The sequence below is a fragment of the Rousettus aegyptiacus genome, unplaced genomic scaffold (assembly GCF_014176215.1).
Source record: "Rousettus aegyptiacus isolate mRouAeg1 unplaced genomic scaffold, mRouAeg1.p scaffold_m13_p_15, whole genome shotgun sequence".
Taxonomy (NCBI): domain Eukaryota; kingdom Metazoa; phylum Chordata; class Mammalia; order Chiroptera; family Pteropodidae; genus Rousettus; species Rousettus aegyptiacus.
This window is the reverse complement of record NW_023416290.1, coordinates 36,345,161-36,366,175: the sequence shown is the minus strand read 5'-3', so window position 1 is coordinate 36,366,175 and position 21,015 is coordinate 36,345,161. Positions and strand designations below refer to the sequence as shown.

General features: G+C 33.0%; 1 protein-coding gene across 46 annotated transcripts in view; it reads right to left on the bottom strand.

The window, feature by feature from the left end:
• Positions 1-21,015, bottom strand: part of RIMS2 (regulating synaptic membrane exocytosis 2) — a 526,738-nt gene that overhangs the window by 398,120 nt on the left and 107,603 nt on the right. For all 46 annotated transcript variants that reach the window (XM_016147467.2, XM_036232962.1, XM_036232966.1 and 43 more), the window contains one exon: positions 10,338-10,548. In XM_016147467.2, coding sequence (XP_016002953.2) covers positions 10,338-10,548 — 211 coding nt within the window. The remainder of the gene's footprint in view (positions 1-10,337; positions 10,549-21,015) is intronic.

Below are 21,015 nucleotides of genomic sequence, written 5' to 3'. Positions count from 1 at the left end.
TGCACATTGCTTCTAAAAGTCATCTATGTGCAGTTAACTTAAGTCTTCTAAACTTTATAACTAAAAAAGAAAAAACTGATTAGAGAAAGTCATTAAAGATAAAATATTACTAAAATTGATCATTTTGGGTTAATTTTCCAATATTATAAATGTGGAAAATAAAATGAATATTATAAATATGGAAAATAAAATGATAATAAACATGATTTGGTCAAGCGAACACATTTAGATATAATAAAATTAAACTTAATTGCCGTATTTCTCTTTAGTTAAATATAAAATAATAATATAGTAAAAGTGATCATGTAATAAGAATGACCTGATATATTACAAGAATTTATATAAAGTAAAAATCAAAATCATATGTTTTGAGGTATCGCTTTCTCTAAAATATGGGTGGCAATATAACACTTGTGACTAAGAGGAAAAACTCTGCAATCAGAAATACCTATCTTAAAATTCCACCTTTTAAAACAACACGCCTAGCTATATAACTTGTACGATTTCCTTAAGCATTCTAAGCCTTTACTTCCATATCTGCACAATAGGAAATTAATATTTTTTGAGAATTAAATAATATAGCATGAAAAGCTCTCAGCACAGTATCTGGCATATAGTTCTGTATCTGATATTCTAGCCTATTAAAACATAGGATAGTGCATTGAACACACAGGACTACAGACTTTGCATTAATGTGTTCTTGACTCTTTGTTATAAATGTTAAAACTAAAGATCATATAGAAGCTATTGTACAGTCAAGGACAACTATTTATTGCTAACCATTTAGTCCAACAAAAATCATTTTCAAAGCTCTATTATACATGTATCAAGCACTACACTAGATGTCTCAGATGCAAAAAAAATGAGTAAGACAGTTTCTGCCCTCAAGGAACTAAATGTAATGAGAGAGAAGTAAATCACTGCAGAACAAAGAGATGTTCTGAAAGCAAAGGAATAACAAAGCACAATGGAAATGCAAATAAAAGGAAATAACAGGAACTAGAGAAAGGATTAAGATGTTTCTGAGAGGTTAGCTTTAAAGAGTAATGAAAAGAAGGTCAGCAAGATCAGTGAGTGAGAACATTTTATGCAAACGATATGGCATATACAAAAAACACAAACAGGACTGACATATTTGGAACACGAGTAGTTTGGAATATAAATGATATGTTAGAACTAAAGTCTTCATAGTTAACTATATTACTATCTGGCAAAATCTCAGAAACATAACACTTTCCCAAGATAACTCACATTGCAGGATTTTTTTTTTAATTAAAAGAAAAAACTGAAGTCATAACTAATTAATTTGCTAATAGTTAATCCCTCTTAATAAATAAAACAAGTTCAATTTTAGCTATAACATATACATGAAAAACTTAGCTATAAAATATATACAAAATGTTACTGCTATTATATCTTTATCTCTCAATGGAAGAAAAAGATAAACAAAACCAACTATATGATTTATAAATAAGGCATAAATTATTACCTACCATTTATTCAGTGTTCACTAAGCTACAATGTGCAAACTGACTAGAAGAAGACAAGTCTGGATGAGCAGGGAGAACCACTAGAAATTGTTGCAATGTTCTGGGTAAGAAACAAATGTGAGATTGCTGTGAACACAGACTGATTTAGGAGATAATGAGATGTAAAGCCCCTTAAGACTTGACAGAAGAGGAAGAAGTGGAGAAATGCTTCCAGAATCTGGCTTGGTCAACTGGGAGGATAAGAGGACAATGCCTTGATGGAGAAAAAGAGGCAGAGAAACACGAGAAGCAAATTTAGAAAAAATATTGAATTCAGGTAAAGATGAGGTAAATTTGAGATGCCAATTAACACATCCAAGCAGAGATTTTCAGTAGGCAGCTATACAGGTGGCTCTGGAGCTCAAAAAAAAATCCAGCTAGTGAAATCGTATCTGTAAATCATCATCATATGTTTAATATTTAAAGGTATAATGGTGAATAAAATCTCCCAAGGAAATTGTTAAAGGAAAAAGGAAGAATGAGGATTATGACTCAAATCAAAATGGTTCTCTTTGAACTGGCAAGGCCTCAGAAGAAAAGAATTTCAAAACAAAAGGACTGGATACTCTTCTTATCACATTTTAGTAATATAATATAATTAAGTTAGAAGTTTCATTGTATTTATAAAAGTGATATATTAATCTCATTAGTAATCAAATTGGAATTGAGTTGTTTGAAAATCAAAGGTAATGTATAAATACAAAATTTCATCAAAGACCTTAAGACAAAGACTGATTTAAATCTCATGTAAATATAAATAATAACTCACTGCGGAGCAATATTTTTATTTTAAACATATGGTTAATTTGGATGTTAAATTTACTTTCTTTAAAAGTGAATTTCAACCTAAATCATCCAGATATTTCCCTCAGTTTTGCATTTAGTCTGTATAAAAAATAAATAAATATAAAAAACTAAATGATTCAATTCAAAGATTAAAAACAAAATCATTTTATATATTTTACATATATTCATTATGGCAGACTCAATTTATATATGCAATAAGAAATGCACTAACCCATGATACAAATATGATTATCTAACTGAAGAAAACGTACACGGGAGCATCTCACATAATACCTGACATATACTGCAGGTAAGAAGAAATCAAATAGCATAAATCTAATAACAAAACATTTCTGTAGCATTCATTGTGTACCAAGTACATGTCCAAGTGCTTCACAAATATTAATTTATTTTATCTTCACCAATAGCCTTTGTGATAGGTACTATTATTATTGCTATTTACAGATGAAGAAACTGAGGCAGAGAGATTAAGCATCTTGTATAAGTCACATAGCTGCTAAATGGTAAAGATGGAATTCAAACTTAGTCTCACTTCAGAACTTGTGCTGATGTGGCTTCAGCACCAATTTACATGGTGAAAATGTATTCCTTCATGCTCAGTTTGTAACATTATTTTGCCTCTTTGCACAATGCTAACATTCATCAGGAAGTATAAAATGTCCTAAGGTTCTGCAAGTTGGACTGATTCTCATAGTTACTACATTATCCTGCACAATTAGCAAGGCTAATGACATCATGAGGGGAAACAATTTTCTCTTTCTTCCTTTTAAATTCTACAACTGTTCTCTGATAATATTCTCACACTTTCTAGATTATTCAGTTTATGGGTTTGAAATTGAGGGTCCATCCCATCTGATAAAATCATTTCCTTAATGTTGGGCCTGTAAATTATATAATTCTGATGTTTTCCTGCTTTACCTATTCCTCAAATTCCTATAAATACAAGTTTTCTAAAACAGTGGTACCATCAACACTTCCATGTTATATAGTAACATAAGAGAATTAACGAGGCTTCTTGATTACTTTTTAGAAGTTATTTAAGCAGCAGAATATTTGACTATATGAATATACTTTTCAGGTACTTCAAGAATTACATGAGTAGTCTAGTATTAAGTTAAAAATCATAAAACGTTAAACCCAGAATAAACCTTACGAATCAGTTAGACTGATGCTTTCATTTTACAAATTTGAACACGGAAACACTAAGACATAAAGTGACACATCAAACAAAAGTAATACCAGGGCAGGAACAAAACCTGGTACTCTTAATTTTCTCAATATAGGCCCCTCTCTTTCTGGAGAATGTCAAATTTTTCCCAATATACTGGTATGTGTAATTCTATAAAGTCTAAAAGAAAATACATATGTGATATGCTTGCCTTGAGTGTATGGAAAATGATTGCATATTGCACCAGCACACTAGTTACAGACTTACAGGTAATCACAGTGACTTGAAATTGAAAAAAATAAAAAGAAGAACTGCCTAAAGACTGCAAAATACTCTAATCATTATTTTATCTCTCAGTGTACAACTTAAATACTAATTATTAAAACCACACGTATAAATGATACTTAAGTACTCATGATTCTTACACAAGGACATGTCAATATTATTCCATTCTTACCATATAATATACCGAATGCACATATACCAATGTATTTTAAAAGACTTTTTTAAGACTCACTTTCTTTTATAATCATTGTAATGTTATAATTCACTCTGCTTCAAATCTGATAATTTATTATAAAAAAATCATGTTATATTTAGAAATTAATTCAATTCTGAAAATTTTGCATTTATTTGTTCAAAATCAGATGAACTGTTAAGCAGATTGTAATCTATTTTTTTGCACCAAAAGTAAAAGAATCAAAAAATTAATGTTGCCGCATATGAAGCTTAATATAGTCCTCATAAATAATCTTTTTGTCTTTCCTACTAAAGTCACCATTCTAAGATTACAAAATAATTCCTCACTTATAAAGTCACGATTTTTAAATGTAACTAAATATATAGCTTTTATTTAGGTATCACCCTAAAGGGGAATAAATGGAAGCAATATTTCATAAAATCTTATTATACTGGCATTTCATATGTCCTGTGCTTCATTTATTTTCTCTGTACTCTAAATGTACTCAAAAGAATTAATCAAATGTTAAGGATGGTTCCACATGAAAAAGCCTCAAAATTAAAACAAAATAATATTTTACCTTGATTCTTAAAAATAATAATAAGATTTTAATCAGCTTTATAATTAAATTTGAAGCTATAAAATATTTCTATTCTCATTGATTCTACTTCATAAGAATAGTCTAGCCAAATTTCACTGAGCTTAATACTTTGGGGCTACACTAAATCAAAGAAATGTATTCAACATCTATTACAAGCAAAAGGCTTCTATTACATAGGCCAACTGAGCATATGTATGATGATCCAATTTGGAAGGAAAAATTGAACTTAATACTCTTTCGTTTAGAATATAAACAACCTTTATACATATCATTCAAAAGAATATTTTCCCAAGTAAATTATGACACTCCTATGAAAGGTCTCTTATCTGAACAAAAATGTAGAAAACTAATAAAAGTAATCCAGGGATATCATTCTTGAGCTAACCTCTAGATTATTTTTTATGTTTTACTCCCCTGACACTCTCATCAGATCTAAGAAAATAAAAATGAGAAAACTGGGGAGCACTCCTTCTTCCATAACCCATCTCCATCAGGCTAATTCACAATATAGGGAATTTTATAGCAGTTTGCAACACAAGGGATTTTCAAAGATTATTCCAAATTTTCACCATACTTAATTTATAGACTAAAACTTCAATCAGCATAAAGGGACTATATGTTAGAAATCAAGAAATTTCTTTTCAAAATTATAATCAGCTGTCACTAGAGACTGTTTCTGTCCTAAATGAGGTACCAAGGACAGGATTTCTCCACCTGCCTGAAACAAACAAAAAACAGACAAAACACATGTAAGATGGTTTCTAAAACATTGGATATCAGGCAACAAAGGACAATGGCAGTGGAAAGATGAGAAACAAGATAAACTCAACAATTGCCCCCAGCTTACTGCTTTGAAAGACTTTTCAGACAATGAAGCAGTACTGAGGAGCTGAAATTCAGATTGGCTGACATCCTGAGTTAAAGGGATTAAAACTGGAACTCTGAAGTCAACACAACTAGATTTCATAGACAAGTTACCAGAGAAAGCTACACTGAAAGAGGACACTAGAGATCTGCAGAAGGTCCCTTCAAGTATTCAGCTAAATAATGGTCCACGAACATATATGTGAGAAAATACCCAACAGAAGGAAAGAAATCATCTAACAAGATCAGGGAGAATAGCTGGTATTCCCACATGCAAGACTAAAAAATTCATAACCCATGAGGTATTGGTTAAATACTCAGGAGAGTCTTGCTTTAGTAGAAGAGAATAATTAATGCCAAACTGAGCACTGCTCCATATTCATCTAACAAATCACAAAAGCAAGATGCCAAAGTGTCAGATTATTTCCACAAAACTGCATCCTAGCACAAAACTAGAGTTATGGAATGCAAAAATATTCAGCACTCGACAAAGAAATGTATTATGACATTCAACATAAAATATCAAGTATGCAGAGTCAGGAAAACACATACCATATAAGAATTATCAATCAAAACCAACCCCGAACTGACAAAAGATGTTAGAATTAGCAGAGAAGGTCATCAAAGCAGTTATAAAGTGTGTATTCTATATGCTCAAAAAGTTAAGTAGATTGTGAAAGATATAAAAATGTCTAAAATTAAAATTAAAATTAAGACATGAAAGCTATAATGTTTAAGATTAAAAAAAAAAAATACATCAGGCACAGTTCCATAGTGTAGCAGTTAGCACATCTGCTTTACATGCAGAAGGTCCTCGGTTCGCACCCCAGTGGAGCCATGGTCCATGGTCTACAGTCATGCTACCCTGAACAAGCCCGATGTCTGATCTCGGAAGCTAAGCAGGGTCGGGACTGGTTAGTACTTGGATGGAAGATCACCTAAGAAGACCAGATGCTATGTAAGTGATAGAAGTCCCTGAAAGACAGTAGAGAGAGGAGGGTCCAGCAAAATCTATGAGGAAATAATGGCCAAAATTTTCCAAAACCATAAATTCACAGATCCAAAAAACTCAAAAGACATTTGAAGAAATAATGGCCAAAATTTTCCAAAACTATAAATTCGTAGATCCAAAAAGCTCAAAAACTCCAAACACAACAGACATAAAGAAATATATACCAAGAAATATCATAATTAAATTGCATGTATAACTAGTGACAAAAAAAAATTCTTAAAAGGAGCCAGAGAAAAAATATACATTATACATAGGGAAACAAAGATGAGAATGATATAATTCTTCTCAAGGAGAACAATGAAAGGGAGAGGCATGAAGTAACATCTTTAAAATACTGAAAGAAAATAATTGTCAAGAATTATATAGAATTCTATACCCAGCAAAAACATATTTTTTAAAAAAAAAAGGCATTCAACCCAGCAGATTGCCACTACAAAAAATACTGAAGGAAATCTAGGCAGATAAAACATGATACCAGATAGAAATACATATCCACAAAAGTAAATGACTAGCACAAGAAATGGTAATGATAAAAGCAAATAACTACTATTTCTTATTATTTAAAACTATTTAAAAGTTAAAAAATTTAAACTTTAGGAAAAACCAAGTATTGTGAGGTTTAAAAAATAGGCAAAAGGAAAATATACGAAACCAATAACACAAAGTCCAAAAGGGGAGAAATGGAATTACTTTATTGTAATTTTCTTATACTATATATGAAATGGTATAATATCAGTTAAGGTTGAATATGGTGATTTAAAGATGTATACTATAAATCCTAAAGCAAGCAATAAAATATGAAAATAAAAAGTTACAGCTTTCAACACGCCCTATCTCATCTGATCTTGGAAGCTAAGCAGGATCGGGCCTGGTTAGTACTCGGATGGAAGGCTACCTAGAAATACCAGGTGCTGTAGGCTTAAAAAAAAATTATAGCTAATTATCCAACAAAGGAGATAAAAATACTTGGTTAATCCAAAAGAAGACTGAAATAGAAAGATATAAACAAAAATCAGAGGGTACAAGTACGGAAAAAAAGCAAAATATTATAATAAAACCTAATCGTGTCAATAATCACATTAAACATAAACTGTCTAAACATTCCAATTAAACACCAAGATTGTAAGACTGGATAACAAAGCAAGATCCAATTATATACTACCTATAAGAAAAATACTTTAACATGGAGGAATAAATAAACTTAAAAGAATAGAAAAACATAAACCATATTAGTACTGCTCAATAGAAAGTTAGAGTGGCCATATTAACATCGGACAAAGTGAATTTCAGAGCAAAGAATATTACCAGGAATAAAGAAAATCACTTAATAATGCTAGAGGTCAATTAATTAAGAAGACATAATAATTCTAAATGTTTAAGCACCTAAAAATAGAGCTTAAAATTGTATTAAATATAAACTGATAGACCCTCAAAGAGAAACAGACAAATCCAAGTATAATTGTATAATTCAATATACTTCTCTTAATAATTGATAGAATAAATAGGAAGACAATCAACAGAGTTATAGTAACTTGAACAACTCAATTAACCAACTTGATCTAATGGAAATTTTTAAAAATTATGTCCAAAAATAGCAGAACATACATTCTTTTCATGTGTAAACAGAACATTTACCAAAATAAATCACATCTGGCCCATAAAATAAGTATCAATACATGTCAAAGGATTTAAGGTATACAAAGTATATTCTGGGACTACAACAGAAATAAATTAAAAGTCATTAACAAAAAGATCTTTAGAAATCCCACAATATTTGGAAAACAAATATACTTATTAATCATACATGAGTCAAACAAGAAAAAGAAAGTTAGAAAATATTTTTAACTGAATGAAAATTAAAAGAAAACATAGCAAAATTTGGGGAACGCCATTGAAGCATGTTTTTAGGGGAAATTTACAGTATATGCTTCTGTGTTAGAAACGAAGTCTCAAAGCAATGACCTCAGCTTCCATCTTAAGAAACCAGAAAAAGATGAAAAAATTAAACCCAATGTAAGCTGAAGAAAAGAAATAATAAAGATGAAAGATAAAATCAACAATAGAGAAAATTGATAAAACCAAAAGCTGGGTTACTCAAAAAATAAATAAAATTTATAGATATCTAACTAGACTGGGAAAGGAACCACAAATTACCAACATCAGGAATGACAGAACTGGCAACACTACAGATTGTACAAATATTAAAAGAATAATAACAGAATACTGTGAACAAGTTTATGCCAATAAATTCAACAACTTATGAGGAACTGGGCCGATTCCTTGAAAGACAAACTACAAAAGCTCATTCAGGAAAAAAAAAAGATAACCTGAATAATCCCATATCTGTTAAAAAAAATCTAAGCTCTATTTAAAAACTTTCCCAAGAAGTAAAACTGCATGCCTAGATAGCTTCACAAGTAAAATTCACCAAACATTAAAGGATAAATAATACTGATTCTACATAAACTCTTCTAAACATTTAAGCAAAGGAAATACTTCCCAGCTCATTCTATTAGGCCAGCATTACTCTGATATTAAAGAAATATGTTACCAAAAAACTACAGATACTAACCCTTATAAACATAGAAGCAAAAATTGTAAACAAAATTTTATCAAATCAAACCCATCAATATAAAAAAGGAATAATCCATCACAACCAAATAGCATTTATTCCAAAAATACAGTTTGTTTAAAATTTCAAAATCAATCAATGTAGTTCACCATATTATCAAAGAAAGAACAAGAAAAACACATGCTTAATCCTAATAGATGGAGAAAAAACATTTGTCATAATCCAAAATTTTTCCCGTCAGGGGGGGAGGGACTCTCAAAGACAGCATCTATGAAAAGGTGAGAGTTACCATAATTCGTAACAGTGAAAGACTAAATGCTCTCTCCCTAAAATCAAGAACTAGACAAGGATGTCTGCTCTCGCCACTTCTATTCAAAATTGTACTGGTTTCTAGCCAAGGCAATAAGTCAAGAGAAAGAATCAAAATCAGGTAAACCGGGGAAAAAATTAATAGAAATAAACAAAACAGTGAGAAAGGAGGAGCAATTAGAAAATGGAGAAATGAAATCACATAGGAGAACAAATTCCCACTATTATGTCTAAGTAATGTATATAAAGACATCAGCTTCCAAGTAAAAACAAACTGACTGATAAGGCATTAGTGAGGAGAGAAATAAAAATTCTGAAGAACTAATTGAGACAAACATTTTTAAAAATTGCTTTTGCTAATTTCAACACAGCATTCTTTGGGTAGCATTAACATTTTTCTAAAGTGGATAGATAAACTACAAAAATCTAGTATTAGTGTGAAACACCTCTTTAAAATTTCTCCTTTAAATTCCATATACTAATGTTTATTTCATTAATGTTATGATAAAATAAAAGGTAATGTAGCTTTAAAGGCTATAAAATTATAAAACACGTGATCTCAAAGCTGAAAAGAAATTCCTTCATAAGTAAAAGAAACAGGCCAAAAGAGGAGCATATCTAAAGTTTACAAAATTATGCGTAGAAGTGGAAAAAATTGTGCCATAACTCTGATATTAATCAGTCGTGTGACTTTAAGAATGAACTTTAGTCTCTCTGGATCTGAGTTTTCTATACTTATAAAATAAAGGAATTTGACTGATCTCTATATTTTCTTCATAATCTTTGAGAGTCAAAGATTCCGATTCTAAACAAAATTATAAGTTTAAGGATATAAATAATGAGACAAATATCTTTAACTCACAGAAAAAATTTAAATTTCTCTTATCTAAAATGAAGCCACTAAAGAAGGTTTTTGTTCATTGTTTAATCTGAATATTAATTTCAGTTGTCTTCTGCACTTTAATCACAATAAGCTTAACTACAAAAGAATTATGTGTAATTTTCATTTCTGTACCTTGTTTGAGCGTAATGACACTCGACCTCCACAACGAGCGCAAAACTTTGTTTGGCAATATGAACAGTTATGGCCACATCCATCAGCAAACTTTGTTTTGTGGCAAATACCACAGGTTGGGGCATCACCCTTCTGTTCCTGCTGCTGCTGTGATTCTTCTCCCATCTTCTTTACCTGCTCCTTATACATTTCGAACTGTTGATGAAGTTTTCTGCAAAGAAAACGAATGAGAAAAAAATTGGTTTCCTGATGATCTCAAAAAAATAGCTACCACAATCTATAGATAGAATTTTATAACAAAAAAAAAATATTCTACAAGGTGAGAATAAAAGAATAAAAATTTAATTTTCTGATAATAGAATAACATCTTATATAGTTTAGCACATCATAAAACTGTTATAACCAATTCAACCTTCTAATATACATTAATTTAAGAACCAATTAATATGGCATACACTTATGGAAATATTTCTTTGATTAGAATTTTATCTACGTTAACATTTGCAATATGTTTTCAATCATACACCACAAAATATTTATAATATTATTTTCAACTATTTACTTCAAAATGAAGTTGACTTACACAGTGAAGCTAAAACCTCTGAAATTCAAATCACTGAGAAGGAATCTCAACTGGAGTGATCTTAAGAATCCAGACAAAGGGGAATACATTGGATGAGTGCTCTCACTAATTGTTTAAATCTGTTCAACAGTCAGGACAATAGTTGGCTCTTAAAACACTGAAATATTAGGATATCAGGAGTCTACTAAATAAGGCTGTGAAAATAAATGCGAGGCTGTTTTATTTTAAAAATAAAATTAAAGAACAAGGAAAAAAATACTTAGCAAAGGGTATTACTTACTCTAGTTTAAAAAAATGATAAAACTTTCATGTTCATTGTTCTTACAGTGAAAAGTGAAAATATTTTAAAACTACAATTAATTCTGCTTAGGATTTATAAACTGTTAATAATGTTATTCCCATTTTAAAACTGACCAAAAGTTAAATAATCCACAAAATCATAACTTTTCTTAAGCCAAGACAGAGTTGAGGATATAAGGCAAACATAATCTAAACTCCAAAGAAAAAAAAAGCCCCTCCAAAGAGTAACAAGGATACACTGCTTCACATTTTGCAGAGCACAAGAGAAAGAAGTAGCCACCATCCAGGCAGGTTAAGAGGAAATTAGTTAAAACTAACAAACTGCAAAAGGCCAAATGTGGGCTAACAAGACAATTTGAAATAGCTAGGGGCCCAGACTCAAGGGAAGTTCACACTCACTCACAAGCCCTTTCCCATAGATGTCCACTGGTCACTCATGAGTAAAACTGGGAACAGGCCATAAAAAAAAATAATCCTTTGTCAGGGAAGGGTGCACATGTGCCAATGTAAAAGAGATGGCTAGTGCCTCCTGGGGCACAGGCACAATTCTCCAGACTATCTCTCATAATCATCATCATCATCATCATCATCATCATCATCATCAAAAACTATAAACTCAGGGAAGGGAAATAAATTCTGTCAACCCCAGGACAAAGGCAAAGAAATAGATAGTCTGACAAATCCTATATCTATTTTAAAAATAATTCATAAATTAAAAAAATCCCAGTTCTTGATGGCATCATTGGTAAATTCCACCAAACATTTAAGGAACAAGCAATGACAATTCTACATAATCTTTTCTAGAGAATAGAAGAGAAAGAAATATTTTCTAACTATCTCTTAATGCCAGCATTACTCAAACACCAAAACCATACAAAAGTATAACAAGAAAATTATGGAATTCCGGTAAAGATGGTGGGGTCAATAAATGCTATGCATGTCCTCTCCCATGACTGCATTAAAACTGCAACTAAATTATGAAACAGTCGAACTGGAGAACAATTTGAAGACTAGCTGAACAGAATTTCTATAACTGGGGGTATAAAGAGGAGACCACAACGAGACTGGCGGGAGGAGTAGAGATGTGAAACAGGCTGGTCTCAAGCCCATGTGTGGTGGCTGAGCATTGGTATGGATATGTAGGCTGTGGAGGCCCACCCCAGGAATGAGGGACCACACCAGGACACTCCAGCCCAGAGGTCCAGAGGCAGGGAGAGGGGTCCACGCAAAATCTGGCTGTGATAATCAGTGGGAGTTCTAGGCAGCCAAGTGAGATGAAAGGCAACTGTAAAGCCAGACATCCTCTTAAAAGGCCTGAGCACAGACTCACTCCCAAGCACTCACCCTGGGCTCTAGCGAAGGGACAGCAGCTCAAGAAGTGCCAAAGACATACAGAGAAAGGCTGAGTTGTGTGGCTTCAGGGCTGGAGGGACAGCCACCATTGTCCCTTTTTGGGGAACTCTTCCTGCCTAGCCTGCAGACCAGTACCATCTTATCTGAGTTGAATACTCCCCCCATACATGGCCAAGACTGAAACTGCATTAGCTTGGTGAGATCTGCTCACTCCCCATCCTAGTGACTCCCAGAGACTCTGTCCCATCCAACTTGAAAATTACCTGGCAGCAATTCCAGGTGGTTCCTGGGCAACCAGCCCCAACCCACAATCACAGCAATCAACAGACCTCTCTGCTCACACACCTGGGAAGACACTAGGTGGCGGGTAACCAGCCCTGGCCCTAGCCGCAATATTTCTTAAGCAAATCTTGGGGGTCTGCAGGTCTGAGGCGATAACAGCTAGCCGCGGTGTGAACTGAGATTTTTTGCAACTGGCCACAGGTTCAGCCCTTGCAACAAATCTAAATCTGCACCAACCTGGGGAACACCACTTGCCCCACCCCGGTGACTCCCTGAGACCTTGCCTCATCCAACTCTGGCACCCCGCGAGGCTCATTCAGCTGTTGGGCATTATGGGGAGCAGGCAGGCAGCCTCAAGACTGCAGGTTCTCTGGGCCTTAGCTGCGTTTTCCCAGGTCTGGTACTTGTAGCAATCAACCTCAGTTCGCTACGTGGCCTCTCCCACACACCTCCAGCTGTACCTCAGGCAGTGACCAAATATGGACAGCTCTGTAGCTCCTACTAGGGAGCCCTGGGCCGGTCACAGACAGCAGGTGACCTTGGCCTACATGTGATCATTTCAATAGATGCAGAAAAAGCATTTGACAATATCTAGCATCAATTTATGATAAAAACTCTCAGCAAAGTGAGAATAGAGGGACTACACCTCAACATAATAAAGGCCATATATGACAAACCCACAGCTAACATCACACTCGACAAGGAAAAGCTAAAAGCATTTTCCTTAAGATCAGAAACAAGACAAGGATGCCCACTTTCATCACTACTATTCAATATAGTGTGGAAGTCCTAGCCAAAGGAGTTAAACAAGAAAAAGAAAATAAAAAGGCATCGAAATTGGAAAAGAAGAAATCAAACTGTCATGATTTTCAGATGACATGATACTGTATATAGAGAATCCTAAAGACTGCACCAAAAAAAACTGTTAGAACTGATTAAAGAATTTAGTAAAGAGGCAGGATACAAAATTTATATTCAAAAATTGGATGCATTTTTATACACCAATAATGTAGAAAAAGAAGAAAACAATCCCATTTTCAATTGCATTAAAAACAATAAATCTGGGAATAAATTTAACTTTGGATGTCAAAGACCTAGCCTCAGAAAATCATAAGTCACTGAAAAAAGAAACTGAAGAAAAGACGAATAAATAGAAGGATACGTTGTGCTCATAGATAGGAAGAATTAATATCATTAAAATATCCATACTACCCAAAGCAATCTATAGAGTCAATGCAATCCCTATCAAAATACCAACGGTATTTTCCACAGAAGTAGAATAACCCGAAAATTTATATGAACCCATAAAAGACCCCAAATAGCCATGACAAAGTTAGCTATAGCCAAAAAACAAAGTTGGATATATCACACTACCTAATATCAAACTATACTACAAGACTATAGTAATCAAAACAGCATGGTACTGACATGTAAAAAAGATGCATAGATCAGTGGAACAGAGAGCCCAGAAATAAATTTAAGTCTATATAGTATTTAATAAGACAAAGGAGGCAGGAATATACGATGGGGTAAAGACAGTCTATTCAATAAATGGTGTTGAGAAAACTGTACAGACATATGCAAAAAAAAAAAAAAAAAGGAAAGAAAGAAAGAAATTGGGCCACTTTCTTACACTATATATAAGAATAAACTCAAAATGGATTAAAGACTTAAATGTAAGACCCACAATCATAAGACTCCTAGAAGAAAACATAGTCAATAAACTGTCTGATATTATTCTTAGTAACATTTTTTCTGATACATCTCCTCAGTCAAGGGAAACAAACAAACAAACAAACAAATAGGACTACATTAAACTAAAAAGTGTTTTGCACAGCAAAGGAAACCATCAACAAATGAAAAGACAACCTAGTGATTGGGAGAAGATATTTGCCAATGATCCATCTGATAAGAAATTAACATCTAAAATTTATAGAGAACTCATACAAGTCAAAACCAAAAACAAGCAATCCAATTTAAAAATGGGACAAAGGACCTGAATAGTCATTTCTCCAAAAAGGACATTCAGACAGCCAACAGACATATGAAAAGATGCTAAACGCCACTAATCATCAGAGAACTGCAAATTAAAGTTACAATGAGATATCACTTCATACCTGTCAGAAAGGCTATCATCAATAAATCAAAGGACAAATGTTGGCAAAGAAGGAACCCTCATGCACTGTTGGTGGGATTGCAAATTGGTACAGCCACTATGATAAAAGTTTGAAGGTTTCTCGAAAAATTAAAAATAGAACTACCTTAAGACCCAGCAATTCACTTCTCGGTATTTATCCAAAGAAAACCAAAATACTAATTTGTAAAAGATATGTGCACTGCTGCATTCACTGAAGCACTATTTATAATAGCCAAGATAAGGAAGCAACCTAAGTACCCATCAGTAGATGATTAGATAAAGAAGTTGTGATACATATACACAATGGAAATTACTCAGCCATAAAAAATAAAATCCTACCATTTGTGACAACATGGATGGACTTAGAGGGTAGGATGCCAAGTAAAATAAGACAGGGAAAGACAAACATCAAATGAATTCACTTATATGTGGAATCTAAGGAACAAAATAAACAAACACAGAGAACAAATTGGTGATTGTCAGATGGGAGAGAGGTTGGGGGGTGAGTGAAAAATGTGAAAGGATTAAGAAGTACAAATTGATAGTTATAAAATAGTCACAGGGATGAGAAGTATAGCATAATATACAGTGAATAATATTGTAATAACTATGTATGGTTCCAGGTGTGAACTAGACTAATGGAGGGAATCACCTCATAAATTATATAAATGTTTAACCACTTTGCTGTACATCTGAAACTAATATAAAATAATATTGAATGTCAACTCTAATTAAAAAATAAAATGTTTTTAAAATTATACACCAATATTCCTCATGAGAAGACATCCTCAACACATTAGCAAGTCAAATCTAGAAAAATGTTAAAGAATAATACATCGCAAACAGGTGATCATTATCTTGGGAATACAAAATTGGTTTCACATTCTAAATTCAACCGATGTAATTCACCATATTAGCAGAGTAAGAAGAAGGAAACATGATTATGTCAAAATATGCTGAGAACACACTTGACTCAGCAAGCTAGGAATAGGCGGACACTTCCTTAACGCAATAAGGGTATCTATAAAACATGCCTACAGCTAACAACATTTAGTACTGTTAAAAGATTTGAGTGCTTTCCTCCTAAAATCAGGAACAAAGCAAGGTGCCCTCTTGTCCTCTCTCACTACTCCTAATTGACATCAAATTGGAAATCTTAGCCAGGGCATTACAGCAAGAAAAAGGCAATAAAAATTAAAAGCATAGGGACTGGAAAGGAAAATTAAAAACTGTGTGCAGAAGGCATAATTGTCTTTGTATAAAGTCCCAAAGAAACTACAAAATATCTCCTGTAATAAATAAATGAGTTTAGCAAGGTCAGAAGATACAAGCTAAATATATGAAAAACAATTGCATTATAATATACTAGCAATGAACAACTGGAGATCAAAATTTTTAAAGTAGTCTCACACTATTTACAATAGCCAAAATAATGGAAGTAAACTAAGTGCCCATCAATAGACAACTAGATAAAGAAGTAGTACACATATACAATATTACTCAGCCATAAAAAAAAAAAAAAAAAAGAATGAGATCTCATCAATAGTGACAACATGAATAGACCTAGAGGGTAGTATGCTAAGTGAAATGAGTCAGAGAAAGAAAATACCATCTGATTTCACCTATAGGTGGAATCTGAAAAACAAAATAAACAAGCAAAAAAGAAACAAACTCATAGATACAGAGAACGAACTGATGGTTGATGGATAGAAGGAAGGTTGTGGGGCTGGGTGAAAATGTGAAGGGATTAAAGAATACAAATTGGCAATTACAAAACAGTCATGAGGATGTGAAGTATAGTATAGGAAACACAGTAGATAATATCATAATAACTATGTATGGTGCCAAGTGGGTACTAGACTTATCAGGGCTATCATTTCATAAGTTATATAAATGTTTAACCACTCTAGTGTATCTCTAACACTAATATAATATTGAATATTAACTGTAATTGAAAATTGTTTTAATTAAAAAAATTAGTAGTCTGAAATAACAACAAAAAAAAGGGAAAGACTCCGGGACATATCTAACAAAATATATACAGGCTTTCTATGGTAAAAAGTATAAAACACTGGTAAAAAGAATCAACAAAGATCTAAATAACTGGAGAAATATACTGTATTACTGAATGAGAAGACTCGATATTATGAAGATAACAATTCTTTCCAAATTGATCTATTGGTTCGCAATCATCTCAATCAAAATCTCAGCACAATTTTTTGAAGAAATTGACAAACTAACTCTAAAATTTATATGGAAAAGCGAAGTTCCTAGAATAGGCAAAATATTTTTAAAAAGAAGAAAATGGAAGGACTCATACTACCTGATTTCAAGACTTAGTATAAAAGCTATAAAAGTAATTAAGTCAATATGGTATTGGCAAAGGAAAAACACATATACAAACTGAAACAAATAGAGTCCAGAAATAGTCCAATATTTAAATAGTCATTAATTTTTTTTTAAAGTTTCCAAGGTAACTCCATGGAGAAAGAATAGTCTTTTAAGCAATGGGAAATTCATGTGTAAAAAAAGTAATTGGAAATTACTTCAACTCATACCTCACATCTTATACAATTACTCAATATACTACAGAACTGTAATCAGTAGGTTATAGAAATAAATATAATGACTAAAACTATAAAACTTCTAGAAGACAACATTGAAGAAAATTCCACTCAGGTTCTTAGACAGGTTAGGCAAATATTTCTTCAATGGGATATAAAAAATATAAACCAGGAAGCAGACATTGACAATAATATAAAAGAACGAGCATGGCTGTGTTCCAGTAAAACATTATTTATGAACACAAACTTGAATTTGTCATTTAGTCACAGAATATTATCATTAGAGAATTTTTTCAACCATTTTAGAATATAAAAACCATTAACTCACCAGTTACACAAAAACAGGCAGTGGGCCAGATTTGACCTGTGGGCCATAGTTCGCCCACTTTTATACAATAAGATTTTATTCTGGAAAAGGCAAAATCTCAAGTACAGAAATCAAATCAATGGTTGTTAGGGGCTGGAGTATGGTAACGGGTATAAAACTAAGAATGGACAAAAGGAACTTTTTGGGTGGGGTCAAGGAAATATTCCATTTTGATTATGGTGGTAGATGTATAACTATATATTTTTCAATATTAACTTAAGTGTATAATTCAAAGTGGTAAATTTTACTGTAAAGTATAACTCAAAAAACCTGACTTTTTAAAAAAGTTGGTTTCATAGTGCTAACCTGAAGTCAATAGGTAAATTAAAAATACAGCTGTGAGTCCTTACACCTACTTAATCACCAAAGCATGTTTTGTTTTTCATACCTAATACCAATAAATTCAAATAGGTATACCAGTTTTATCAACTTTTTTTGTAATTTCAGATAACACACTATTTTTCCCTGATAATCTCTCTCCAGGTTTAAGTGAATCTTTACTAACACAAAATAAGAGTTTCAAGCCCATGAAACATGTATCAGAGTAGGCATGTTTTTAAGTATGCCATTGATTGAGCTCTGCATCTGAGCTTCTGCCACAATTTAGAATTATCTCTCTTTGTGTGAGATGTGTGCACTTCTGCTGGAGAGCCATTGATACAGTTATGATCTCTGGCATACCTCTCAGTAGATGGCTAAACCTCACTGGGAAAGAGAGAAAGAAGGCAGGAAGAGGAAAATTAGAAAAAGCATGGCTTTGTTTCGGTTCCAGAGAGACTGGAGTACTTACTAGGCAAGTTACCAAGAGACACTGGAACAAAAAACAGAGTCTAGCTGAATGAACTATGCTATCATCTATAGTGCCTCAAGGGAAGTGGAAGTCCCATTTCACACATGGGAAGAAGGAAAGTCATATTAGTAGCAAAGTTAGTAATTATATTTCCCGAAGTGCTAGATTAGAACTATTTAAAACCTCTTACTTTACATAAGAACCATAGTAATCCCAAAGAATGCAGCATTATTAAGGCTGCAGGATGGGATCAAACAGTCCCAGTTATGGGAAGAAAAGAGATATGGAAGCTGCACTCCAGACAGGACCTGACTACAATAATTTTAGGTAATAAGAAAAGGTAATAGTTTGAGAGATGTTGTGTATTCATCCTTCCGGTCCTATATGTAGAAGTAGTATATAGGCAGATTCCCGGAGCTAAATTACATTCCTTGTCAAGAAGAGCATGTTTTGCTTTCCCTTAAATAAATAAGCAAAATTCTATCTGTTCTTCCTCTCTCTGGTCACTCTCCAACCAATCTAATCTAGTTTCTAATCTACTTTCCAATTCTCACGAAGTTTATCAGTGATCTCCCTGTATTTAAAATTAATAAGCAAATTCTTTACTTTTCATTTTACTGAGTTCTCAACAATATCTGAAATTATGTTTAATTATGTTCACTGCCCCCTTGGCTTTCATAGCACTCTCCTGGTTTTGTTCTTGTATCTATGGCCTTTCATTTTCTTTCTCCTTTGAAGGTCGAGACTCAGGCCCTCTTCTCTTTTCATTTTATAGCATCTTTTTAGGCAGTCTCACCCATACCTAAGGCTTCAATTTCCACCTGTATAGAAATTACTTATAAATGTAAATCCCCATCTCTGACTGCTCCTCTGGGCTTCAACATTGGATTGCCTACTTGACATCTCTATTTGGAAATCTCAACACCACCTGAAATTCAATTATGTGCAAAATTGAACTCACAGTTGTCTTATACAAACCAGTTCTCCTCCAGTGTTCCCTACTTCCATAAACAATGCCACTGTTCAATTATGCAGGCCTGAAATCTAGAATTATTCTCGAAATCTCTCTCTCTCTCTCTTTCAAACACGTAATTTATTTATTACTAAGTCTTCTTGATTTTACTTCCTACACGTGTCTTGAATCCTTCCACTGTCTCAATATCCACTGTCAATACCACGGGCCTTGTTACCATCCACACCCATCTACTCTCCTAGCTAGGCAACTCACATCCACACTTCTCCCCTTCAATCTATTCTGCACAATACAAATTATTATCATCCCACTGTTTAAAATACTCTGACTCCTGATTGTTCTTAAGAAGAAAAAACTTATGAAGATATACAAAGCCTTTAATGCTCTCACTCGCATTCACCTCTTTAACCTTTTTAACTTTCCCCTTCTTCTGCTAAGCCATTTCGGCTTTCTTTCATCCTTTAGGCTCACCATGGTGCATCTCAACACAGGATCTTTGTATTTTATACATTCTCTAGCCTCCATCTAGGATTACAATGCACACCTTTTTTCTCTTTCTCTTAGGTATCCAGAATAGAACTGATCATAAGCTAGGTAGCACTGATCCATGCTTGACTCCTATTTTAATTCTTTTCCCTTCCCCAGTGTGATTTCCTTTCCCACAGGTAACCAGTCTTGTAGATTTACATAAGTAACACTGTGCCATTTACTTATTTCTGCTTCTTATATTTGTCATTCACCTTTACATTTTATATAAACTATAGCTAACATATATTGTGCTTACTGTGTAGATAGGTATTATTATTATTCCTATTCTACAGGCAAGTTATTTTTGCTCATGGTCACATAGCTGTTAAGTGATTAAAGCCAGCCCCAAATTCTAGAATCCATGCTCTTAAGTCCTATAGTTTATGCATTTCATTCATGCATTTTAATGGCTGTGTAATGTTCCCTGTTTACATAAAGCGTATTTTATTCATACATTTATTTTTTTAAAGTTGGCCCTTTATAATTTATTATTACATACTTCTGTAATGACATATTTATAAACATACAATTTTTTCTGCAGTACATTTATAGGAATCTAGTATACATATTCAAGTTCATTAAATATTTCTACACTGCTCTACCGTATAGTTTAACCTAGTTAGCACACCAGCAGGAAAGGTATGAAGGTTCCTGTTTTCTCTTGTCCTTGCCAATGTGTAATATTATTGAACATTTTAAATTTTTGGAGCTTTGGCATATATGACCTGATGTTTCTTTTTCTTTTTTTTTTAAGTTCATGTTTTTCTGACTCTTAATGAAGTTCAGCCAACTGGACTGCCC